A 23,210-nucleotide genomic window follows, 5' to 3' on the forward strand; every position below is an offset into this window, starting at 1 on the left:
CCTGTTGCTGATGGGTCTGGAACATAACTTCCGCGATAGGCGGGCAATCACTTGTATTTAAAAACCCATGAAGTCGTGAATCCGCGAAAAGTGAACCGCGAAGTAGCGAGGGATTACTGTAGTGACAAATACAGAATCTCATTACTACAATATTTTTATTACAACAAAATATTTTTTAGGTCCCTGTTTGTTTGTTGTAATGGAATTTTACCTGTAGTTATATTTAAAAAAAAAATTAACAAGTATATAAACAAACATTTTAACGCACTATTAAAAAAGAAGTGTGCATAAGGTGTCCAACAATACCTGTAATATTTGTACATTTGTTTATTATGTAGCATTACAAAAGTGGTTTTTCAAAAAGAAATACCAAAAAATACCAAGCCTTAATTTTGTATATTGGATGCTGTGGAAAAGTCTTAAGCATCCTAGATTTTTTTATATAAATTTTTTGGTCTTCCACATTACTGTGTGATAGAAAGGAACAAATTTTACATTTCTAAACATTAAAATTATTTTGGCACAAAATTTGCAAAAATCTTATTCGTGAGGTTTTAATATGATTTCAACGGTTTGCCAAGCAGGAAACAAGATTTTATCCCGACTTTGCCACAAGGTTCACACCTGGTCAATGTATAATGTTGCTAAAGTCCACATACAGATAGGAACATGAAAACATCCACACCTACTCATACACACAAAATGGTGCCAATTTTCAATTATAAGCAAACCTAACATACTTTACACATTTTTTGGGGATATCGTGAGGAAAGACGAGTACCAGGAGTAAAATTAACGTTGACAAAGTGAGACTGTGCAAACTCCACACAGACAGCAAATGGTCACAGATTTTAATTCATGATGAAACAGTGATAACCACTATGCCATTCTCAGACAGGACCCTGATTTTCAAAAATACCTACTCATTTGGGAATCTCTAAATTGGACAATCCTGTTAGTCTTCTATTTTCTTGGTAAACACCTTATGAACATTTTATTAGAATTGTAGTGCTGTAATTGAGACAAACTTTTTATTTTGTTTTAGCTGTTTCTGCTAATGCCATATTTATACATTAGATGTATATGCATTATGGAAACATGTTTTGTGTACACGTTTTACCAGTGAAAAAAGCTTTTAAAGAAAATTTAAAATTTTAGTAGAATGGCTTATTTGTTAGTCCCAGAACAACAGCTAACAATAGTTCACATTATTAATAAATAAATAATAACAAATTAATAACAAATAACATTTCTGGTATATAGTTTATTTTATTCTGAAAAATAACAGGGATAACACTTTTAAATGGGACATGGTTTGTTATGTAAGATCTTGTATGTTTTCTGACTTGGACGGCTCTTTAAGGTTTGTTTAATCTGTGGCAGTGCTGTTCCACGTGGCTAATTCTTATATATTCAGCCCATAATGCCTTCCTTATACCAGTGGCTCTCAACCGTTATGGTCCCACACATCAGTTTTGCCTTTTTATAGTCACTGATGACCCACTAACTGCAACTGAAAACCACCCACTTGGTGAAACGTGCTCATTTACAAACCAAGAAACATATTGTGCAGCACTGCCATTCACTTTGGCGAACCACTGTGACCCACTTCCAAAACAACAACAGCAAAATGTGATCCATCAGTGGCAACCTGGGTGGTGACCCAGTGGTTGAGAAAGGCCCACTCACAAACCAACAATGACAACCCCTGACCCACCAGCAATGCGATTCAGCAGTTGTGAAATACTGCCTTACACAGACATGGCGAACAGCCAATTAGGCACATGCTACTCTGTACCAGTACTTGAAGTAGGCATACCAGCAACCCACACCAGACACACAGAGCCTTAACTGTAACGATGTGTACACTTTGTGTCCAACATACAGTCAATTTGATATATGGCCAATCCAAAATGGAGCTTGTCATCATATGACTGTAATACAATGCTTTGTAATTATTTTTTTACAACTGGAGCAGAGAAAGGTTAGGTGACTTGGTCAAAGTTACACAGTTAGTCATTGACAATGCAACCAGGTAATTCAGTCAAAGGTCCACAGTTAAAAATAAGTGTAGCTGGTAAATCCTGTAAAGGTGCTTATAGTTATAAGAAGTAAATCAAAGAAAGTTAAAAGCAAATGAGTCAATAGATATAATAGTCCCTTAGCCAATTTACCAAAACTGATTTTTAACTTTAAAAAAAAAAAAAAAAAAAAAGAACACTACCTAAAAGTTGTATTTTCCCCAACTATTTGTCTCTTTTCAGTATATTTGCATTTCATCTCAAATTAAACTGAAGTGGTTAGCAAATAACTCCGCTGATGCCGGTCCTATGTCCGGAGGCAGAAAGACGAAGTTGGCTGCAGGAATAACAACCCAGTCCCATAAAACCTTATAACTGCTACAGAAACAGCAAGTAAATGTCAACAAGAAGGTTGGCGCAAGGGAAACGGCAATGGAGAAGATTCTTCAATGACAGACACTAATGAAAGATGAAAGGAAGTTAGTATACCAGTTACAGAGTAGGAGACAACAGCCGCGATCAAGGCAATGAAGAATAACAAAGCAGCAGGACTAGTTGAAATCACATAGATGCTTAAATATGGTGGAAACAATCTAATAACAAAAGGTGCCACAGAACTGTCAGGACAGCGCAATAATAACGTTATTGAAAAAAGGAGACTTTTCCAATTGTAACAACTAGCGATGCATCACTCTGCTGTCTATTCTTGGCAAGGAAGTCTGAACCGTGCTCCTGAACAGGCTGCATGCTGCTGTGGACGCCGAAAAGAACAAGCTTGTTTCCACAGCAATCGCTCTTGCACAGAACAGATCTTCTCAGCAATATCACTGAATAGTGAGTTGAACATCAAAGACCTCTACGCCTGAATTATATCGACTTAAAGATGGTATTTGACAGTGTTCACATCTTCAGAACATCTTCAGAAGCCTGTATGCAAACTCCCGCTGCTGCGTTAAGACAGAAACAGGAATAATAGACTTTTTCAACATCATTACTGGTGTGCAACAATGGTGTATCCTGTCCCCTCTTCTCTTCTTATTAGCGGTTGATTTTGTTTTAAAGGAAAAAACAAATAGGTCCATCCGAGGTACACTGTAGAAAAATCTAACAAGGTTGAAATACCTTGACTTTGCCGATGATATGCTCCTACTGGCCATAAATGATGAAGACCTACAGAGGGTCACGTCGGATCTAGAACAGCATGCTAAGAAAATTGACTTGAGAATCAGTACAAAGAAATGAAAAACAATGAAGGAGGATGGCAGCAACAATCAAACCACAATGGCCATCCTGGTTAACCAGATAGATTTTGAAATATTGGACCACTTCACCTATCTAGGCAGCACAGTGAGCAATAATGGTGATATTAAAGCAGATATTAACTGTAGAACTGGCAAAGCAGCAGCAGTCTTTCAAAGAATGTGCTCCATCTAGTCTGCCACCAATAACCACTGACAGGAAACTCCAGCTCTAGATCAGCACTGTTCTACAAACAAAATCCACACCTTCCTCTAGACCTATATGAAGTACCAGTAAACCTACACATTATGAAAAAGATACTAAGACAGGTAACAAGGTAAATACTGTACAATCAATTCTGCGTGGACTTACTTTGTATAGATGCTTTGAATTATTAAAAAAAAAAAAAAGTTTCTGTATTAAATAAGGATGCATGTTGGCAAAACATGTCTATTTCTGTTCCTTTGACAGAATAGATTTTATAATGAACCTCTACATTAAGAAGTTGCTCATTCATCGTAGACCAGAGAAACTAATCCCAATATCTCTAATGAGTATCACATATACCTTTTTTTATGGAGGTCTTTAAAAAGTTATTAATAAAATATCATAGAAAATGTTAAAACAACTTCAATTCACTTACCAGATATCAATTTTAAGACCATTTGAAACCAGGAACTGTATAGTATCCACATGGCCACAGACATGTAGAGCTGTATTGCCTTGGTAGTCAGTTGCTAAAAGGTCAGCTCCAAATTTATGTAAAAGCCTGCAGATTTCCACGTTTCCACGAGCTGCAGCCAGATGCAGACCAGTACGGCCACGGTTATCACGAATATTGGGATCAAAGCCACTTTCTAAAAGACGTTTTGCATAGTTCAGATCCCCATCAACACAAGCTTGCAAGAGTGGTACATTTGTCTGAGACAAATCATTGATGAACATGTAAGACATATCTGTGTGAGTCTCTGTTAATTCCAGGGTACCTGAGGAAAAAAATAAGAGTTTGAAATTAATTTTTCAGTGTCTAAAGAGATTTTTGATTTCCTATTTGTGACCACAGTTTCAGATTTTGTAAACACATGAGAATACAAACTAGCATAAGAATACCCAATAGGGAAAAAAATATACTCATAAACTTAAGAATTCCCATGGATAGTACAGTTTGCCAGTGAGGATAAATAGACAAAAACATGGAAAAACAAGGCCAGACTCTTAACAAAATATATTGCGTAAATAAAATAAAAAAATTATACTAATAACTAACCCTATAATAAATTGTTTCTGAAGTTAAGGTCCATGCTGGATATGGCATTAAAAAATGATTAATCTCACTATCTACAACTTTAATATTTATAACTCACATCTAATAGGTAACATCATGTCTTCTCAAAGTATGTGCATATCTAATTATAATTAAACTGCTCAAAAAAAATTAAAGGAACACTTTGAAAACGCATTAAATCTCAATGGGAAACAAATCATGCTGGATAGCTATACTGATATGGACTGGGTAATGTGTTAGGAACGAAAGGATGCCACATCGTTTGATAGAAATGAATATTATCAACCTACAGAGAGCAGAATTCAAAGACACCCAAAAAATCAAAGTGAAAAGATGATGCAGCAGTCTAGTCCATTTTGCTGAAATTTTATTGCAGCAACTCAAAATCATACTCAGTAGTTTGTATGCCCCAAAGTGCTTGTATGCATGCCTGACAATGTTGGTGCATGTTCCTAATGAGATGACAGATGGTGTCCTGGGGGATCTACTCCCAGATCTGGACCAGGACATCACTGTGCTCCTGGACAGTCTGAGTGCAGACTGGCGTCATCGGATGGACCGAAACAATGTCCCAGATGTGTTCTATGGCATTTAGGTCAGGTGAGCGTGGGGGCCAGTCAATGGTATCAATTTCTTCATTCTCCAGGAACTGCCTGCATACTCTCGCCACATGAGGCTGGGCATTGTCGTGCACCAGTAGGAACCCAGGACCCACTGCACCGGCATAGGGACTGACAATGGGTCCAAGGATTTCATCCCGATACCTAATGGCAGTCAAGGAGCTGTTGTCTAGCCTGTAGAGGTCTGTGCGTCCCTCCATGGATACGTCGCCCAAGACCATCACTGACCCACCACCAAACCGGTCATTCTGAAGGATGTTACAGGCAGCACAACATTCTCCATGGCTTCTCCAGACCCTTTCACATCTGTCATATGTACTCAAGGTGAACCTACTCTCATCTGTGAAAAGCACAGAGTGGCAGTGGTGGACCTGGTAATTCTGGTATTCTATGGCAAATGAGCTCCACGGTGCCGGGCAGTGAGCACAGGGCCCACTAGAGGACGTCGGGTCCTCAAGCCACCCTCACGAAGTCCGTTTCTGATTGTTTGGTCAGAGATATTCGCACCAGTGGCCTGCTGAACGTCATTTTGTAGGGCTCTGGCAGTGCTCATCCTGTTCCTCCTTGCCCAAAGGAGCAGATACTGGTCCTGCTGATAGGTTAAAGATATCTACAGCCCTGTCCAGCTCTCCTAGATTAACTGCCTGTCTCCTAGAATCTCCTCCATGCCCTTGAGACTGTGCTGGGAGACACAGTAAACCTTCTGGCAATGGCACATATTGACGTGCCATCCTGGAGAAGTTGGACTACCTTTGCAACCTCTGTAGGGTCCAGGTATCGCCTCGTGCTACCAGTAGTGACACTGACCATAGCCAAATGTAAAACTAGTGAAAAAACAGTCAGAAAAGATGAGGAGGGAAAAATGTCAGTGGCCTCCACCTGTTAAACCATTCCTGTTTTGGGAGTCGTCTTAATTGTTGCACCTCAAATGCACCGGTTGTTAATTTCATTAACACCAAAGCAGCTGAAACTGATTAACAACCCCATCTGCTACTTAACTGCCCAGATCAATAGCCCAGAAGTTTCATTGACTTGATGCTATACTCTGATTAAAAAGTGTTTCTTTAATTTTGTTGAGCAGCATATTTAACTTGTAAATGTTAGGATTAATTGCTTTTAAATGCCATGTGCTACACTGTACCAATAAAGGAACAGAGACTTGGATTTAATTCTTTGGCTGTTCAACTACAGATATCTGCCTTAGCATCTATCCATTTTCTAAGTGGCGTCAGGGTCACAAATTTAGGACTGTGGAATTTGGGAAGAAGAATTTACATGGTGGCAGTGCTGACAACAGCTGCAGCAACTTGAGGAAAGTTTCAAAAGAAACGGCTATTTGGCTTGTCGGCACTGAATATTAAATGAGCTGCTCTATTTTTTTTTATAACAAAAATTGAATTTACTGAGTGGTTTGATGAATTGAAGCACAAAGCATGTCTAGGAATAAATGTACTGTATTAACAGAAATGCATGGCAAAGACACACAGTTACAGCAATACGGACAAAAGAGTGTATTGAATACAAATCGACAAAAGCTAAATTTGTACAAGTTGTCTGATTTTTGAAGGCAAACTAACGTTCATTTTTATAAACCTTAACATTTGATGAACATTGTGAAAGCATATTAAGTAAATCATGTATCTGAATAGTACATTGGTGAATGCAATGAAGTCTCCCAGTTACAGTTTGAATAACAATATCAGTCTAGTATATTTTCTAGTTCTGAATTTATACACAGGCTAAGTTTTATCACTCATATAAGATGCTTTGAAAAGAGCACAACAAAGGCTGTTTTTACAAGAGTTCTTGAATAACAGATTAATGTAAAACTGACAAGTATGATTTCATACAGGAAGCCTTGAACTTGGGACAAATGTAAAAGAGAAACACATTTGAACAATTTTATCAGCAGAAGTTTGTATCATTTGAAATTTTAAGCAATTTGACTCATCCTTTAAATATTACACTTCAAAAAGATTTTTAGCTACCAGCTAATATTCAAATATAAATCTTACAACAGCATATGTTAGAAACTAACAGAAGGAGTTTCTAGCAAACAAGATTTATAAGCATGTTTTACAGAAACAACTGTAAAGAGTTTGTTTAAATGAGGGTTGCCGTGATTAAACCATACAACTGACCAGCTGAATTTCTAGTTTTAAGAGAATTGCATTTTCTTAATGTTCTTACTTCTAATAATTTTCTTAGTTCCTCTGCTTAATCTACTAGTTGCCCCACAATGCATGCTGACATGCTACGACTCTCTGTACTTATTCTGAGAAGACTAATCATGGACTATGAGCTGTTAATAAGTTTTATCCTAAATTCTCTAAGAAAGGGCTGAGCATCATCTCACACACATAGTCACATACAGAAACTGCTGTGTTAGGGGTGCTAACCCAGCATAGACTAGCTGTGAGCAAATGAATGCAACACCACAAACAAAAGAAGCTTAATAACTAGCTAAAGAACTTATCCATCTGATGAACACATTAATTAAAACACCAAATTCATAAGTTATGTGCCTTATGTTTCTATGGGAGAGAAAAAAGTTCTACTAAGCTTTCGTACTTTTATGTTTTGTGTTGTTTGTTATTGTACTTTGACTATATATTTCTAAATACATATATATCTATATCTATACATCTATCTACAGTATATCTATATCTGCATATACTGTCTACAGCATATATATTTTATCCTTATGTTAGAAAAAGTTGTATTATTTTGTTTATTTCAACAAGCTTAAGTCTATCTCCAAGTCAAACCACAACAGATAAAGTGAAAGTGTTAATGTAGACATTATGAATGTTCATAAATTGTACAGATCTCTTCATATTTCTCATGTCCTGGGCATAGAGTGAAACAGAGTTTTCTGTTTCCTACAATGGACCATTATTACTTAAGTAAAATAATGTTTCAGTACATAGGCTAGCTAAATACAATAAACTAGTTTATAAAATGCACGTGCTGGATTTATGTCAGGTAAAGTTGCATTTTCTCTTTATGACGGATATTAATACCGGGCTCACAACTTCCAATTCTGTCTGTAGTATTAGGGTGTTGTACCATGTTAGCCATTATGAATGTAGTGAGAAGTCAAGCAAAATGACACCTTTTATTGGCTATCTAAAAAGATTAAAATGTACTCTTTTGTTTTCTTAATGCACTAGGGGGCTCCGCCCCCTGCTCACTTCGCTCGCCAACCCTCGGTGTTGGGTAACCCGAAATACATTGATGTATGCATGAGATATATTGGAGTGTAAAGGTGTAGATGACGAATAAAGGATGTAAAGAACCCATAGCATCGTACCTTTGAAAGATTTATTGGAATATCTCTTTATACACAACATTTGTAGTAAAGATGGCGTGTTGTCCATGAATGAGTTTTCCTTGGCATGGAGTATCTATAACCGGGGTACTCAACAGGCGGACTCCGGTCCGCATCCGGACCCAAATACGGTTAAATCTGGACCGACGCCAAAACAAACATGCAAATTTAATCATAATCCAAATGAGTTCTCAATGAAGTGTGCAATTGTGATTCCGCGCGATATATCTTTGAGGTTTCTACTCGGTTTGGTTGCTTCATCTATGTCCAATCACACCAGTTGTAACAGTATCGTTCCCACTACTCCCCCCCCCCCCCCCCCCCCCCCCCCCCCACCCCCCAATACTCGCTCGCTCGCTCGCTCATTCACTGCAGCCAGATTTATGTACCGGTCACGTGCTCTGGGTCAGGCCGGCGAACAGGCAGTCTCATCACTCGCAGGCAGTGCAAATTTCGATAACTGAATTTTTTTTTTGCTGACTGAAAGTGAAGATGGCTGGCTCAAGACAGTACATTGATAAGAAAAGAAAAGTTGATTTTGAAAACCGCGAATTTTAGAGTGAGTGGACAGAAAAATATGCGTTCGTGCTCCCCGTGGGAAGCAGAAAACCAATGTGTTTAATCTGCAACGAGACGGTAGCAATAATCAAAAGTGGTAATGTGAAACGCCATTATGAAACCAAGCATGCACATTTCGAACAAAATTACCCTCAGAACTCAGAGGTAAGGACCATAAAAATAAACCAGCTGAAATCATCATATGAAGCTACAAGCAGTGTAATAGTTAGATCAGCCACACAACAGGAGCGGGCAACAGAAGCCTCACTTAGAGTAGCATGGGTCCTGGGAAAAAACAAGAGTGTATGAGTGAAGTGGTGACTGCTCTGTTTGAAGGGACTCAAAAGGATGAAATAATCCAGAAAATAAACCAAATACCCTGTTCTGATTCCACTGCTGCAAGACGAGCTGAAATACTCGCTGATGATTTGCTTGAATAACTTAGTTCTGCTATAAAAAAAGCCAAATTCATTTCATTGGCTGTGGATGAATCCACAGATATCACGGACAATGCACAACTCATGGTCTTTGTCAGATTTTTTGATGAAGAAAAGGGAGAATTTCATGAAGATGTTTTGGGTCTCACAAACCTCCATGGACACACAAGGGGGGATGATATCTATGAAGCAGTGACACAGATGCTTAGAGACAGAGCGATAGACCTGAAGCATGTTGTTTCCATTGCTACTGATGGCGCACCATGTATGATTGGGAAAGAGAGGGGATTAGTGTCACGCTTGAGAACTCACCACCCTGACCTCATGGCATACCACTGCATAATTCACCAGATGGTTTTGTGTGCCAGCCTTGGAGAAAGGTACTCAGAAGTCATGACAACAGTCATGAAACTAGTCAATTATCTGAGAGCATCCTCTGCTTTGCAACATCGTTTATTGCGCTCATTTCTAATAGAGGTGAATGCAACATTTGATGATTTGCTCCTTCACAACAATGTCCGGTGGCTTAGTAAAGGCAAGGTACTGGAGCGTTTTTGGGCACTGCGGAAAGAGCTGGAGACATTTCTGTTGGATCAGAAGAGTGCAAAAGCCAAACCGTTTGTGGATTTCATGAAGAATGACGAGAAAATGGAAATTGTTGCTTTTCTAACGGACATTACTTCCCATCTTAATGACCTTAATATGAAGCTCCAAGGCAAAAACAGCACAGTGTGTGACCTCATGTTAGCTGTCCGTGCTTTCCAGAGGAAGCTGGAGGTGTTCAAATGTGACTTACAGCAGGACCTGCTTCACTTCCCAAGACTTTTGGATCAGACTGCAGGAAAACATCACCATCACAATTATGCTGAATTCCTGGACAAGCTGATTAAAAATTTCCAAACTCGCTTTGAAGATTTCCCTTTGGGAAAACAAGTCTTGCTGTGCATCGAAAATCCATTTCTTGTCAAAAATATTGCAGAATTCTCAAATGAAGCCACAAAAGTCTTCCAATGGGCCAGTGCTGCTTCTCTGCAAACAGAGTTAATTGAGCTACAAGAAAACCTAGCACTGCAGGAATCTCACTGTGACCTTGTCACCTTCTGGACAAAGATGGTTACTGCGGCAGGTGTTCCTCTCCTGCAGAAGATGGCCCTTCAAATTCTTACAATGTTTCCCTCAACGTACTGCTGTGAATCTGCCTTTTCCACTATGAACATGGTGAAAAACACATACCGCAACACCCTCACCAATGAACATTTACATCAGTGCCTCCGCCTTGCCCTCACACCTTTTATGCCCAAGTTCAAACAACTGGTGGCACAAAGAAGGTGTCACCTTTCACACTAAAAGGCCTACCATGTCATTTTTTTGTGTATAGTTCTAAAGTTTGGGGATTGCCTTTTTTTGGAGTTCTCTATTTGGAATTTGACCGTCACTTTTCCGGACCTCAGACTGAATGGAAATTTAGTAAGTGGACCTTTCAAATTTATATTTGAGTAGCCCTGATCTATAACTTTAACTTTAATGTCAGATGAACGCCGAACTCTCGAGAAGGCTACATAAAGTTGTCCATGTCCAAATACAGGTTCAGAGAGGAAAATGCCAACTCTGTCCATGGTTTGTCCTTGGGATTTGTTGATTGTCATGGCAAATGCAGGTTTAATGGGAAATTGGTGTCGTTTAAGTGTAAAAGGTAATTCCAAGTCAGAACTTGTAAGGTCAATTCTAGGAATCAAAACAGTATTGTTAGAATGTGATCCTGTAAGTACCTTTGCTTCAATAACATTGTCTGTCATGGTGTTGATGACTAAACGTGTACCGTTGCATAAACCTTGTTTAGTATTAAGGTTTCTTAATAGCATGACTACTGTACTGATTTTAAGGTTAAGATTGTGTTGTGGTAATCCGGCTGGGTTAATAGTGTTTAAATATTCTAAGGGGAAATTAAGATGCTCATTCTCGTCCTTAGAATCAACATTGTCAGTACTTAGAAAGAGGCGGCTCTCTCCAGGAAGTAACGTAATGACCTGGTTATTTATGCGATCAACGTCAATATTCTTTGGACATTATATAGCCCGTTGTGTTAATAGTGGTATCTGGTCTAATGTGATTGCTGTTCCAAACACCTGTGTTACTAAGTCGTCGCAGATAAAGGCTTGAGGGATTTGAATTATATCTGCGTGAAGCCCAGATGTATTGGTAAGGTTTCCATCTCCTAGTTGCAATAACCAATTGGTATATTCTGGATCTGGACATCGCATGTTCTGTACTAAATGTATTGTCTCAAAGTAATGCCAATTGTCTGTGTATTTCAAACTGGACTGAACAATAGCTGAACGCATGGCATGTGGAACAATAGCTAAGCATTGTCGAAAAATCTCCTCCTAATAACATTACTTTTCCTCCAAATGGAATATTATTATTCATTAATGTTTGGAGTTTTTACTTTCGGGCACATTGTTAGAAGTTTATGTAGATATTGAGGATATTCATCTAAAGGAGGCAGTCTAACCTGACCCTTTTGACAACAACGTGTTAAACTCATTAGTTGTATTGCCAGTCGTTTCTTCAGGGAAGTTAAATGAATGACAATGACAGCAAATGATATTCATTAATCCTAATGAATGTTCATTAATTGTGGATTCATTACAGAATGCGTTGTTAGCTAATTGGCGGAATTGTTTAGTGGATGTTTGTCGTTCCTTTCTTTGCCATTTATCTATTGCCTCTGCTGTTTGAGAGCCGCGTAGTAGGCGCCTGCGTTCATTGTTTTTAATCAGGCGCGCTGTTTTTTGTAGCCCCGTCAGTTGAGTTCTTTCTTTTTGGAGCCGTGCCTCTTTTGCTTGCGGCATTTCAGATGCCCGTCGTAGGCGCCTGCGTTCATTGATTGTATCCCGGCGGGCTCGTCTTTGTATCTCTGTCAGTTGTGGTCTTTCGTTTTGAACCCGTGCCCGCTTTGCTTCCGCAGTTTCAGATGCGCGTTGTAGGCACCGACGTTTATTTTTTCTATCCGTTAGGGCACGTTTTTGTAGTTCCGTTAGTTGAGCTGGATCATTTTGGAGCCGTGAACGTGACTCCATTAGTTATCCGCTGTCTACAGTTAGTAATATGGATAATTGCACTTACTGTTAATATGGACCGTTTTCTGTGTTTGTACTGTTAATAATGCGTCACTGTAATGTGATTCCCATATGATTTGGACACGTGAGGATGCCGTACGTTTAATACAGAGAGTTCGTTTATTCTTATTACCCGGATCATGTTGTGTGGTGTGGACGTTTAGTTCAGAAGTGCGTTGTAGTTATACGTCGGTGTGTTCGAAGCGCGTGGACGATTCACATATGTTGTGGAGTCCGGATCTGTGTGGTTTCTGTACTGATGTTTATGTTTGCGGTGTGTGAGAAGAACGTGGACTATGCTGTGTAGTGTGGACTTTTAGTTCAGAAGCGCGTTGTAAGCACTTGTGCCTTTCGTACTTTCCCGCGGCTTCCGTACTGTCTTTGTGGACCTGTGGGGCCTCCGTAGCCTCTTACGTTTTACTTTGGGGGGAGGGGGGGTGCAGCACAGAATCCTCTTTTTTGTGTGGCTGTGTCGCGTTGTGGGCGCTTGCAGTTTTCATACTTTCCCGCGGCTTCCGTACTATCTTTGTGGACCTGTGGGGCCTCCGTAGCCTCTTGCATGTGACTCTGGGGGGGGTGGGTGCAGTGCAGAATCCTCTTTTTTGTGTGGTTGTGTCGTTAGTGGTAGCTATGGGCACGTTGCTGCTTCATTTCTCATTCATGTTAGTTGAGCTCATTCGTTCTTTGACCGTGACTCCTTCGTTCGTGGTGGATATGACTTCGCTTGCGGTGTATGAAACGCACGCCTGCGCATTATGTCTCATGGCCCCATCGCCGTGTCCCTGCGTCCATATCCGGTTTATTCTCGGTTAGTAATATGGATAATCAGAACTGAAAGCAAAGGCGCTGTGTCTGAAATTAGAGATATTGTGACAAAACATAAAAGCATCACTGATGACCGTTTCTGCATTAGCTAAGATAAAGAAGTCTGACTTCCCTTTGCTATATGAACCATTACATTTTGCCATTTTAAGACAGACCCAAAGTCCAAAAAAAGCCACTATAGTACACCCCCAAATTTCACGGAGGTTACGTTCCTAGAGCACCCGTGAATTGTGAAAAACCACAAATTTTGGATGAATTTTAAAGAAATGCGTATTTTTATAGTTTAAACCCTAGATATTGCCCCCAAAGCACTTTAATTTAATTTCAAACTCAGCTTAATACAGATAGATTGGTCTATCCCAAGGATCGGGTCCCACGGCACAAACAGAGTTACATAGTTTACGCAGTTAAGTGCCAGGAGGAGTGCCGTGAATTGTACATCGGGGAAACCAAGCAGCCACTGGCTAAGCGCATGTCACAACACAGAAGAGCGTCCTCGTCAGGCCAGGACTCCGCAGTCTATTTACATCTACAGGATAGTGGTCACTCCTTTAAAGATGAAGAGGTGCAAATCCTGGACAGGGAGGAGCGCTGGTTTGAGAGAGGAATCAAGGAGGCCATTTACGTGAAAAAGGAACGACCATCTCTGAACAGAGGAGGGGGCCTAAGGGTACATCTGTCGCCATCTTACAATGCTGTAATTGCAGCCATTCCTCAACCCTCTATGAATGGTTCACACGTCTACTAATCAGTGGACAATTTGCATATCACTGATCAACTGGCCCTTTGTCAATGGTGCTAGTCTCTGTGATTAAGCAAAGGAACTGTTTGTAAGGTTGGGGAAACCTGCAGTCAATTGAGACTGAGGAAGAGACTTGGATAAGTCTCGAAATATTTCTCCCACTTAAAAACTTTGTCCAGATGAACAGAATCAAATTTCTAGGATCAGCTTAATACATTACCTAAAAAAAGAATGGTAAACTTGTATACTGCACAGTGCTGTACTGCTATGTCTCCTGCAGTGCTAGAATGTAAAATACCGATGTTACCGCTATATGTACTGTAATTCATGCAAGCGCGTTTTCATTGCCAGAAGCCTTAGAAGGTGCAGGGAGTTTTGATGGCATCTTGGGGCTTTAAGCTTTAAACTGCCACATACTTGGGGGATAAAGAATCCCTGGAAACCAAATACTTTTTTGCAGCACTTTAAGTAAACATCACAATTTACAAAGAAAAAGTGAAATTTTAATGAACACATTTTTTTTCCATGCTAAGAGCATCACAATTACTGCAACACTGATCATTTTACACACTGCTAATGAACTGTAAAAACTTTTTAAAAAACTACTGGAACAATACGTACAAGGTGTAACTGACGCCACGGATGAAATCACCGAGCCAACTGCGCTTGAACTGGCTGCACGCAAGCACACCGAGGTAAATGCAGACACTGGCAGGCTAGTCTAGTGCAGTGGCTCAATCGCAGGGACAGTGAGGCTGCAGTGCTGCAGGATGTCACGCTTGGATCACAGAATTGCACAGAAACACAGGAGATTGTAGAGACAGGAACTTTATTCAAACACTTCAAACAAACATGTCTGTTTCAGAAGTAAAACGAGCTCAGTATGCAGTTAGTTCTCATTTAAAAGAATAGGCAAACATCATAGGGGAGCACAACGGGAGTGGGACCCCCAACGGGAGTAGAGGATGTCTGGGGGAGGAGAGAGAAACAAAGCAATCAGCCAAAAAGGTCACGTGCTGTTCAGGCTTTTAAGTAAGCATAGCGTCATGTGACAGAGCAGCTGCAAGTAAGTCCAGCAAGTAAGGGAGCAATTTGAATGTAGTCTATCAGTGTTTTTTAAGAGGGTTTTTTTGAAGAGCATTCGTGTCTTCTAGGGGTGCATTCAGCCCCGCTACTCACAAGGGGCTGGCAGTGATTATGAGCTGGCTGCTCAACTAATGTACGGCACTGACTGATCAGCTCCTGCGTGCTCGCAAATGGCACTGGGAAATGACTATAGCTGGTTGTGGCAGTTTAAGGGTTCAGAGGAACAAAACGGAAAACACAAGAACACTCAGCTGGAGATGCATCACAGTCAATCAGCAGCAAGGAGAAATGAATAACGCTGTAGCGGTCCGATGCCGCTAAGATTTACACCGTCGAGAAAATGGTGATTTATTTTTATGGTGGAGATTCCAGGGACGCACCAAGCCTGGGCCCGACCCGCACATACTCACAAACAGATACAAAAACAAAGCAAACCGGTAATCAAACAGCAAATAAAGAATGTAATAAAATAAATGAAAACAACGATACCACCCCTGTTCCCCTTACGATGATTACACATTAAATACAACAAAGCACAAACAAAACACACACAGTAAATCATGAAAAACATTCATGAAAAACAGCAACTGATGAAATGTAATTATGAAAATAGATGGTCCAGAGATCCACACGTTGAATGGGAATGTAAAGATAGTTCTACCGCTAGTTCCTGAAATGGTGAAGACGGGTGGACGGGATCAGGAGCGCTCCTTTCTTTGCAGGATGGCCATGAATCCACTTACAGTCCTCATGTACACAGGCAGACGGCAGACAATACAGACGCCAATCACGAAACGATTCAGGACAAAACGAATACTGCAAGTACAGGTAACCCAACAGAAGGCAGTCAGACAGGAACTTGAAACACAAATTACAAAAACTTTTTTTTTGCTTTTGGTCACCGGCCCCCTTTTTAAAAGCTGCTCTGACATCCTTTGACCCCAGCACCCTCAGCAGAAAACCAATCGTAGCCACAGCAGTGACTGCCTGGAGTTGCAGTTTCAAATTCTATTGGCTACTTTCACCATCCCAAGCTGCGTTTTCCTCTACAGTTGCTTCCTGTTCTCTCTACAGTACAGTATTTCCACAAAGAAAACCATAAAAATTGCAAAGGATATTTACAGTTTCCGCTAACAATTATTAGATAGGTTCTAAGGAAAAATCTGCTAATGACTAAGGCCGCGAACTCTGAACCGCGACTTTGCGGGGGTCTACTGTATATTATAGAGTCAAATGTTGATCAAGTGAACAGAATTAAGGATCATACAAAGAAATGCTACAATCATATTTCTGGACTTGTAATTGAAATTTAAATCTTTAAAAATGACCCTGTGAATTTCTCCACGATGACAAAACTGTTTGAAATGGACTTCAATAAGAAGTAACAGTAATTTGAAGTATGGAATGAAGAGATATTATTACCTTTACTGAATAAATATAGGGTAAAGAAAAAACAAAATCAAACAAAACATTTTAAATAAACTTGGTGTAACAACAATAACTTGGCTTTAAGCAACAAGCAAAAATCTGAGGATCCCAGCTATGATCCCATGTTCTGTTACTAAACAGTTAAGGGAATGAACTTACAAAGTTACAACTAAATGATCAAGATCACTCAGAAGGCAGCATCCCTCAAGCTTCACAGTTAAAGAAGCTCATAGCACACAGTGGTAAACTGCCAAATCATGAAGTTAATAACAAATAAAACACATGTAGCACCTACAATACAATACAGATTTTTCTGTGTGCAGCTATGAAGAGAAACAAGAAAATGTTGCAGGAAAATATCGAGCTCATGTGCATAGTGTCAGAGTTTGCAAGTCTGGTAGGTGGCCATTACTGCATAAATTGGCCTTTAAAATATGGGGCACTTAAAATGCCAAATTATCACTGTATTGCAGAACAAAATGCTACTGGGCTCAAAATAAAACTGAATAAAATTTCAGGTTTCAACTAAAATTACACTGCAGTGGGCTGGCGCCCTGCCCGGGGTTTGTTTCCTGCCTTGCACCCTGTGTTGGTTGGGATTGGCTCCAGCAGACCCCCGTGACCCTGTAACTAGGATATAGCGGGTTGGATAATGGATGGATGGATGGAACTAAGATTACAAAGCTTTCCTGACAGACATAATAAAGAAGGGTTATGCTGTCAAAGCACCCAAAAAAAGCCTGAATTCCTTCAATGACAGGGTGTGGTATACTCCACATCATGCTGTATATCATACTAAAATAAAATTTTAGTGTTTTTTGATTATACAAATATTTATCTAATGAATAATTACTGAAAGACCTAAACCTAACTAACACACCTCCTTATAAGATTTACAGAAGAGCCAGAGGCACTAATGGTGGACATTAAATCAATGTTATACCAAGTAAAAGTCGCAGGTAATGATAATGATATTTTGCACTTTTCGTGATGGTCTGATGGGAAGCTAAATAAAGACTTAGAATTTAAAATGACAGCTCATCTTTTTGGTGCTACTTGTTCACCCAGCTGTGCTTCTTATGCTTTGTGTAGGACAGCCGAGAAAACAGTTCCCAAGAAAGCAGCTAACATTGTACTTCATAATTTCTATGTAGATGTTTGAAGTCAGTTGCAACTGAAGAACAAGCAATAAAACTGGCAAGAGATCATCAAGACTGATATTTCTGAGTGGGATTCCACCTGACAAATTTAGGTGAGTAACAGCACAGCAGTCTTTACATCTGTTCCTGAAGAAGGCAGAGTTCTTGAACAAAAGGATTTAGACTTGGGCCATAATTTGTTCCTAACAGAACATGTCCTGGGTGACCAGTGGTGCACCAAAACAGACGGTTTCAAATTTCAGGTAAAAGTACAAGATAATCAAACTACAAGATATGGCATTCCACCTGTCAGTTCAGCATATGACTCCCTTGGATTTTTACTGCCATTTGTACTGCCTTCAGATGTTTACCTTAAGAGAATTGTGCAATGAGAAATGTGGATGGGATGATTAAGTGGAAATGAAGCATGTTCAGAAGTGTAAAAAATGTATGAATGACTTAATGTTACTAGTAAACTATAAAGTAAGAAGATGCATTAAACCTGCATGGTTTGGACACAAAGTACGTACATATGTATCATTTTGCAGATGACAGTGAAAATGGATATGGCACAGTCACATATCTTCTCTGGACTAACGAGAGAGACAAAAAACATTATTCACTCTTAATAGGGAAATAAACTGCGGCATCATTAAGTATATCATAATTTCAAGACAAGAGCTAACAGCAGCTGTAGTGTCAGCCAAAATTGATAAGATGCTAAAAAGTGAACTTTATATACCCCTAAAAGAATCCGCACCTTGGACTTAACATTGCTACATTTCAAATGAAAACACTCATTTCAAGATATTTGTTGACGAGAGTTACAGGGATAAGAGATCACTCGCAGCCTTCACAATGGAAGTATCTCACATCTGCTGGATCCTGCAGATCAAGCATCAAGAGGACTTGAGCATAGAAAGCTTCATCGAATGTAAAACACGGACACAAGACCCAAATTTGTTATTGAAGCCGGAACACGAGTGGCCAAAAAGGCAAGATAAAATTAATGATTCTCTCACTGAAGATGACCAAAGAGAATAAAAACTATACAGTTAACAACTTCAGAAGAGATCACTGAACCTATAAATAAACTTAGAATCCTACTAATCGGAATGATTACACTTGAAGAAAGTGGTGACATGGTTTCTCAAGTTTAAAGAATCACTACTGAACTTAAAAAAAGATGAAAGAAAGACATTCCAACTTGAAGACATTCAATCTGAATGTAACCCAGAAAAACAAAAAAACACTTATCATAAAACAAACAAAAAAAAGTATAAACTAATAATAAAACCAAATTTCTTCAGAAGACTTTGCTAAAACTGAAACAGAGCTTATCCACCTCTGTCAACTACAAAAGTATCCAGAAGAAATACTGGCTTTACAGAGAAATGCCCTTGAAGAAGAAAAAAAAAAAAATTCGAACAGTCACATCTTTGAATTGGACACAACCATACAAGAATGAATACTGGGATTCAGAGACAGACACCACAAAGCTGCTATGCCAGGGGAAAGTAAACATTCTACAATTCTTCACAAATATTCACATATTGCTTCTCTTATATTGCTGCACATCCACAATGAAATCGGACATTGTGGATGCAATTATATGCTTGCACAGTTATATCTCAACTTAACTCAAACATATATATAGCTATGTAGAGGAACTTAAAGAAACACAGCATTGAGATATTTAAACCTTAAAGAGAACTTTCTTTATGTAAGGACTTTTTCTTCTAATATCGATTTTTCCCTTTACTGTTTTTTTTCTGTGAACTGTTTTGCTTTGAATTTTATAAAACTTTTAAAATTAACATACTTGGATTGCGGAATTATTTGCATACACATCACACTACTGCCTTGTTCTGTGAAGTAGGTTGAAGCAGCAGAATTTTGAATACTTTGGACGAACGCAGATACAGCCATAATGTGAAAGACAGCCACATTTTCTACAGCTAACAGCGGTTGATGAGCAATAAATTCTATAGCTTTAAATGTAAATCTAATTTTGTCTTGGGCAGTTTTTTTCTTGTCGACATAAGCACTACTTTAAAATCTGCTGTCTAGCAAGAATGGCTTTATTCTGTTTAGTTTTAGTAGTTATGTTTAAGGTTGTGCATTCATGCGGGTGACAGGTCTTTAGATGTTTAATTAAATTGCTAGTACTATATAAGTTTTTTGCAATCAGACCTCTCCTCAAAACATTATACACTAAATGTTGAACTTCTGCTCAGTTTCCTATTTAATCTTAAAAACGTCAGTTTTGTATGAAGTGGTGTCTTTATAGTGCAAACAGCAGAGACTTAAAAGCGGTGCAAGCAAACTTTACACTAGTGGTTAGATCATGAAGAGGCCTGGTGACATATGCACAGCTCAGGGGTGGTAGAATGCCTGCATGTATATACTGTACGTTACATACTGTATAAGGAAAATGAAGAGAGGACTATTATCTTTCCAATTGATATTACATTAGTGTTGGAAAGAGATTAGAAAAATGTAACTCTACTTCTATATTCAATTTTTTTTATTGGCATAAGTACTCACTTAGTTATTTTATTAAATTATGTAATCTCTGTAGCTTTTGTGTCAAAACACTTTCATGATTATCACAGAATATCACAAAAAAGAGTGATAAAAAAAATTGTGATACATTTTGTACAAATTGTGTGTGTTCTTTTTAATTTTAGCGGTCTGTGGCTTAAAGTCAATTCATACTTCAGAGACTAAGTTTAGCTACTCATCACACATTAAATGACAGCCTTTATTTATTCAGTTAGCTTTTATTTTCTTGTTTACTTTCTGTAAAGAGGGCTGAATGCACTAAGTTTGGCTGCAGCTCCCTTAGTCTGTTGGAAGTACAACACCACGACAAAAGCCAGCATAAACACAAAGATCATACACAAATGGAAAACAAGCTGGTATGGATTTGTTCTATACAGCCAGCATCTTTGTCACTCCTATGTTGGACCACACGCTTGATCTCTGACCTCTTTGTAAACAGCAAAAGATAATACTCTTGGATATTTAATGAATGATTCCACTCACTACACAAACAAAATGACTGTGATGGATTAGATTGACAACTCATTACATAAGTCTCCTCCCTCCTCCTAATCAAATGTTTCCTTACTGCTAAAATATTGAAAGAAACTATCAGGGCTGACTTTTGCATCACTGATCAAAGTGTAAAATACAATGGATTAGCCGTTCTGCGCATGAAAACATAAGATTCAAATACAAACAATACATAACTGCTACCTTTAACTGATTCACTCTGAAACAATGCCACATGGAAGCATAATTTTGGTATGTTTTTACAATACATTAAACACACAGCAAAAAGGGCTGCAATTCAGCAAATTGGATCACGGAGCCTTTATGCTACACCCAAACCTAGGGAAGAGATGAGTACAGTTACTTACTAATATAGACCTGTCGTCTAAAAATGACCACACTAATTGCCCTGTTTGAAACCCACAACAAGAAAGAAAAGGGGTGTGACAACTAACTTAATGAATCCGCCTAGATATGCTATCTGCACCGACTCAAATACTCTTTTCTGTCCGCTCTTTTAATAAAAGAATTACACTCTGTGGTTATGAAGGACAAAACATGGTTACAAATACTTGAGCATTTAATATGACAGATTTACATTTCCAGATTCAAAATATATATTTTAAGTGTGTAAATAATTATATATATTTTAATATTCAAACTAATCATAATACTGCTCTTTGGATTATAACACAACAAACGTAAATTCACCAAGTTTGCCATTAACTTTATGTTAACATGCATACCACCAAGAAAATCAGATTTAAACCATTATTAGAATTAATTTTTACGGTCTATGATTCCAACAGTACTAAAGAAGCCAACGCAGAACCAAGCCAAGCAGAAAACATCTAGAACGAGCAACTCAACAAACAACAAAAAATGTAGATAATTAGTGCGAACACTTCATGATTACAAGCTAAAAAAACATCTCGAAATAAAATATGATCTTGCCGAATGCAAGGTAGACTTTGGGTTTAGAAAATGCACACGAAAACACTGAAATATTATAATTTCCTATTAATCATATTCTCCTTGGATATTACCTGTTTAAAACTTTAGTGCCTGAGAAATTCAGTTTTCTAGCAACATCAACACTGCTGTTATTGTTGTTGAGCCTGCAGTCTGTTGTTATCGTAAACTGATATGGCGATGTTTACGTCAGTGTCGTTGAATTTCACGCCCAACTACCCGATCTGCGCAGCCTGCTCGATCTTCGCGCGCATGTGTATTGACAGCTGACGCTACCCGATCTACGTATCTGCCCGATTCGCGCCCGCATGCGTATTGAAATCCTATCGCGCCACAAAGTGTTAACGCATGCGTTAAACAGATTGGGCAGCGCCGTAAAGTGTGCGAAGACGTAGCTTTTTAATACGCACGCGCGCGCGGATCAGTCTGTTTACTGGGCCCAGGTAGTGACACACTCCGCATGCGCTTAATAAAAAAACAAAACAAAAATCCACTACGGCGTGGCTCAATCTGACCTATTGATGGGCGAAGTGAAGCCTCACGAAGCATAGAAACATTTGAATCATTTGTGTCGAAAATCGTATCAAATCTTCGAAGCATTTGACAACATAGACATATATAGATAGACGCCGCATTCATTGTGTTGCCCAATCGACACGATACGTCAGCGAGTGGCAAAAGTGTCATTTAAACTAATACAGGTAAACGTGGAAAAACGTGGTTTTCTGATGAAAAAACAATAACGCTTAAAACAGTATCGTTTACAAAGAACAGATTTTGGCGAATCGTTTAAATGCAAATATTTATATCCAATTATACAATAATAATGACAATTATTAAATAATAATTATTATTATTAAATAATTCCTCCCATATAAGTTGCATTTCTTGGACTGCCTTCTTCCATCTCCGAAACATTTGTAGACTTTGTCCTGTTCTTATGCGACACAGTACTGAAGTATTGGTTAATGCCCTAGTCACCTCACGTATAGATTATCCATCCATCCATTTTCCAACCCGCTGAATCTGAACACAGGGTCACGGGGGTCTGCTGGAGCCAATCCCAGCCAACACAGGGCACAAGGCAGGAACCAATCCCGGGCAGGGTGCCAACCCACCGCAGGACACACACAAACACACCCACTACGGCCAATTTAGACTCACCAATCTACCTAACCAGCATGTCTTTGGACTGTGGGAGGAAACCGGAGCGCCCGGATGAAACCCACGCAGACACGGGGAGAATATGCAAACTCCACGCAGGGAGGACCCGGGAAGCGAACCCAGGTCCCCAGGTCTCCTTACTGCGAGGCAGCAGTGCTACCCACTGCGCCACCGTGCCGCCACCTAT

At 39.2% G+C, this 23,210-nt stretch overlaps 1 protein-coding gene across 1 annotated transcript in view; it reads right to left on the minus strand.

Annotated features, from left to right (window-relative positions):
* ankrd46b (ankyrin repeat domain 46b) overlaps positions 1-22,078 on the minus strand; it is a 77,375-nt gene extending 55,297 nt beyond the window's left edge. The window contains exons 1-2 of the mRNA XM_028815424.2: positions 21,934-22,078; positions 3,904-4,246 (exon numbers count right to left, since the gene is read on the minus strand). Of these exons, the coding sequence (XP_028671257.1) occupies positions 3,904-4,214 (311 nt within the window). The 5' untranslated portion in view covers positions 4,215-4,246; positions 21,934-22,078. The remainder of the gene's footprint in view (positions 1-3,903; positions 4,247-21,933) is intronic.
* Between the last annotated feature and the right edge of the window lie 1,132 nt (positions 22,079-23,210).

The sequence above is a fragment of the Erpetoichthys calabaricus genome, chromosome 12 (assembly GCF_900747795.2).
Source record: "Erpetoichthys calabaricus chromosome 12, fErpCal1.3, whole genome shotgun sequence".
In the NCBI taxonomy this organism is placed as follows: Eukaryota; Metazoa; Chordata; class Cladistia; order Polypteriformes; family Polypteridae; genus Erpetoichthys; species Erpetoichthys calabaricus.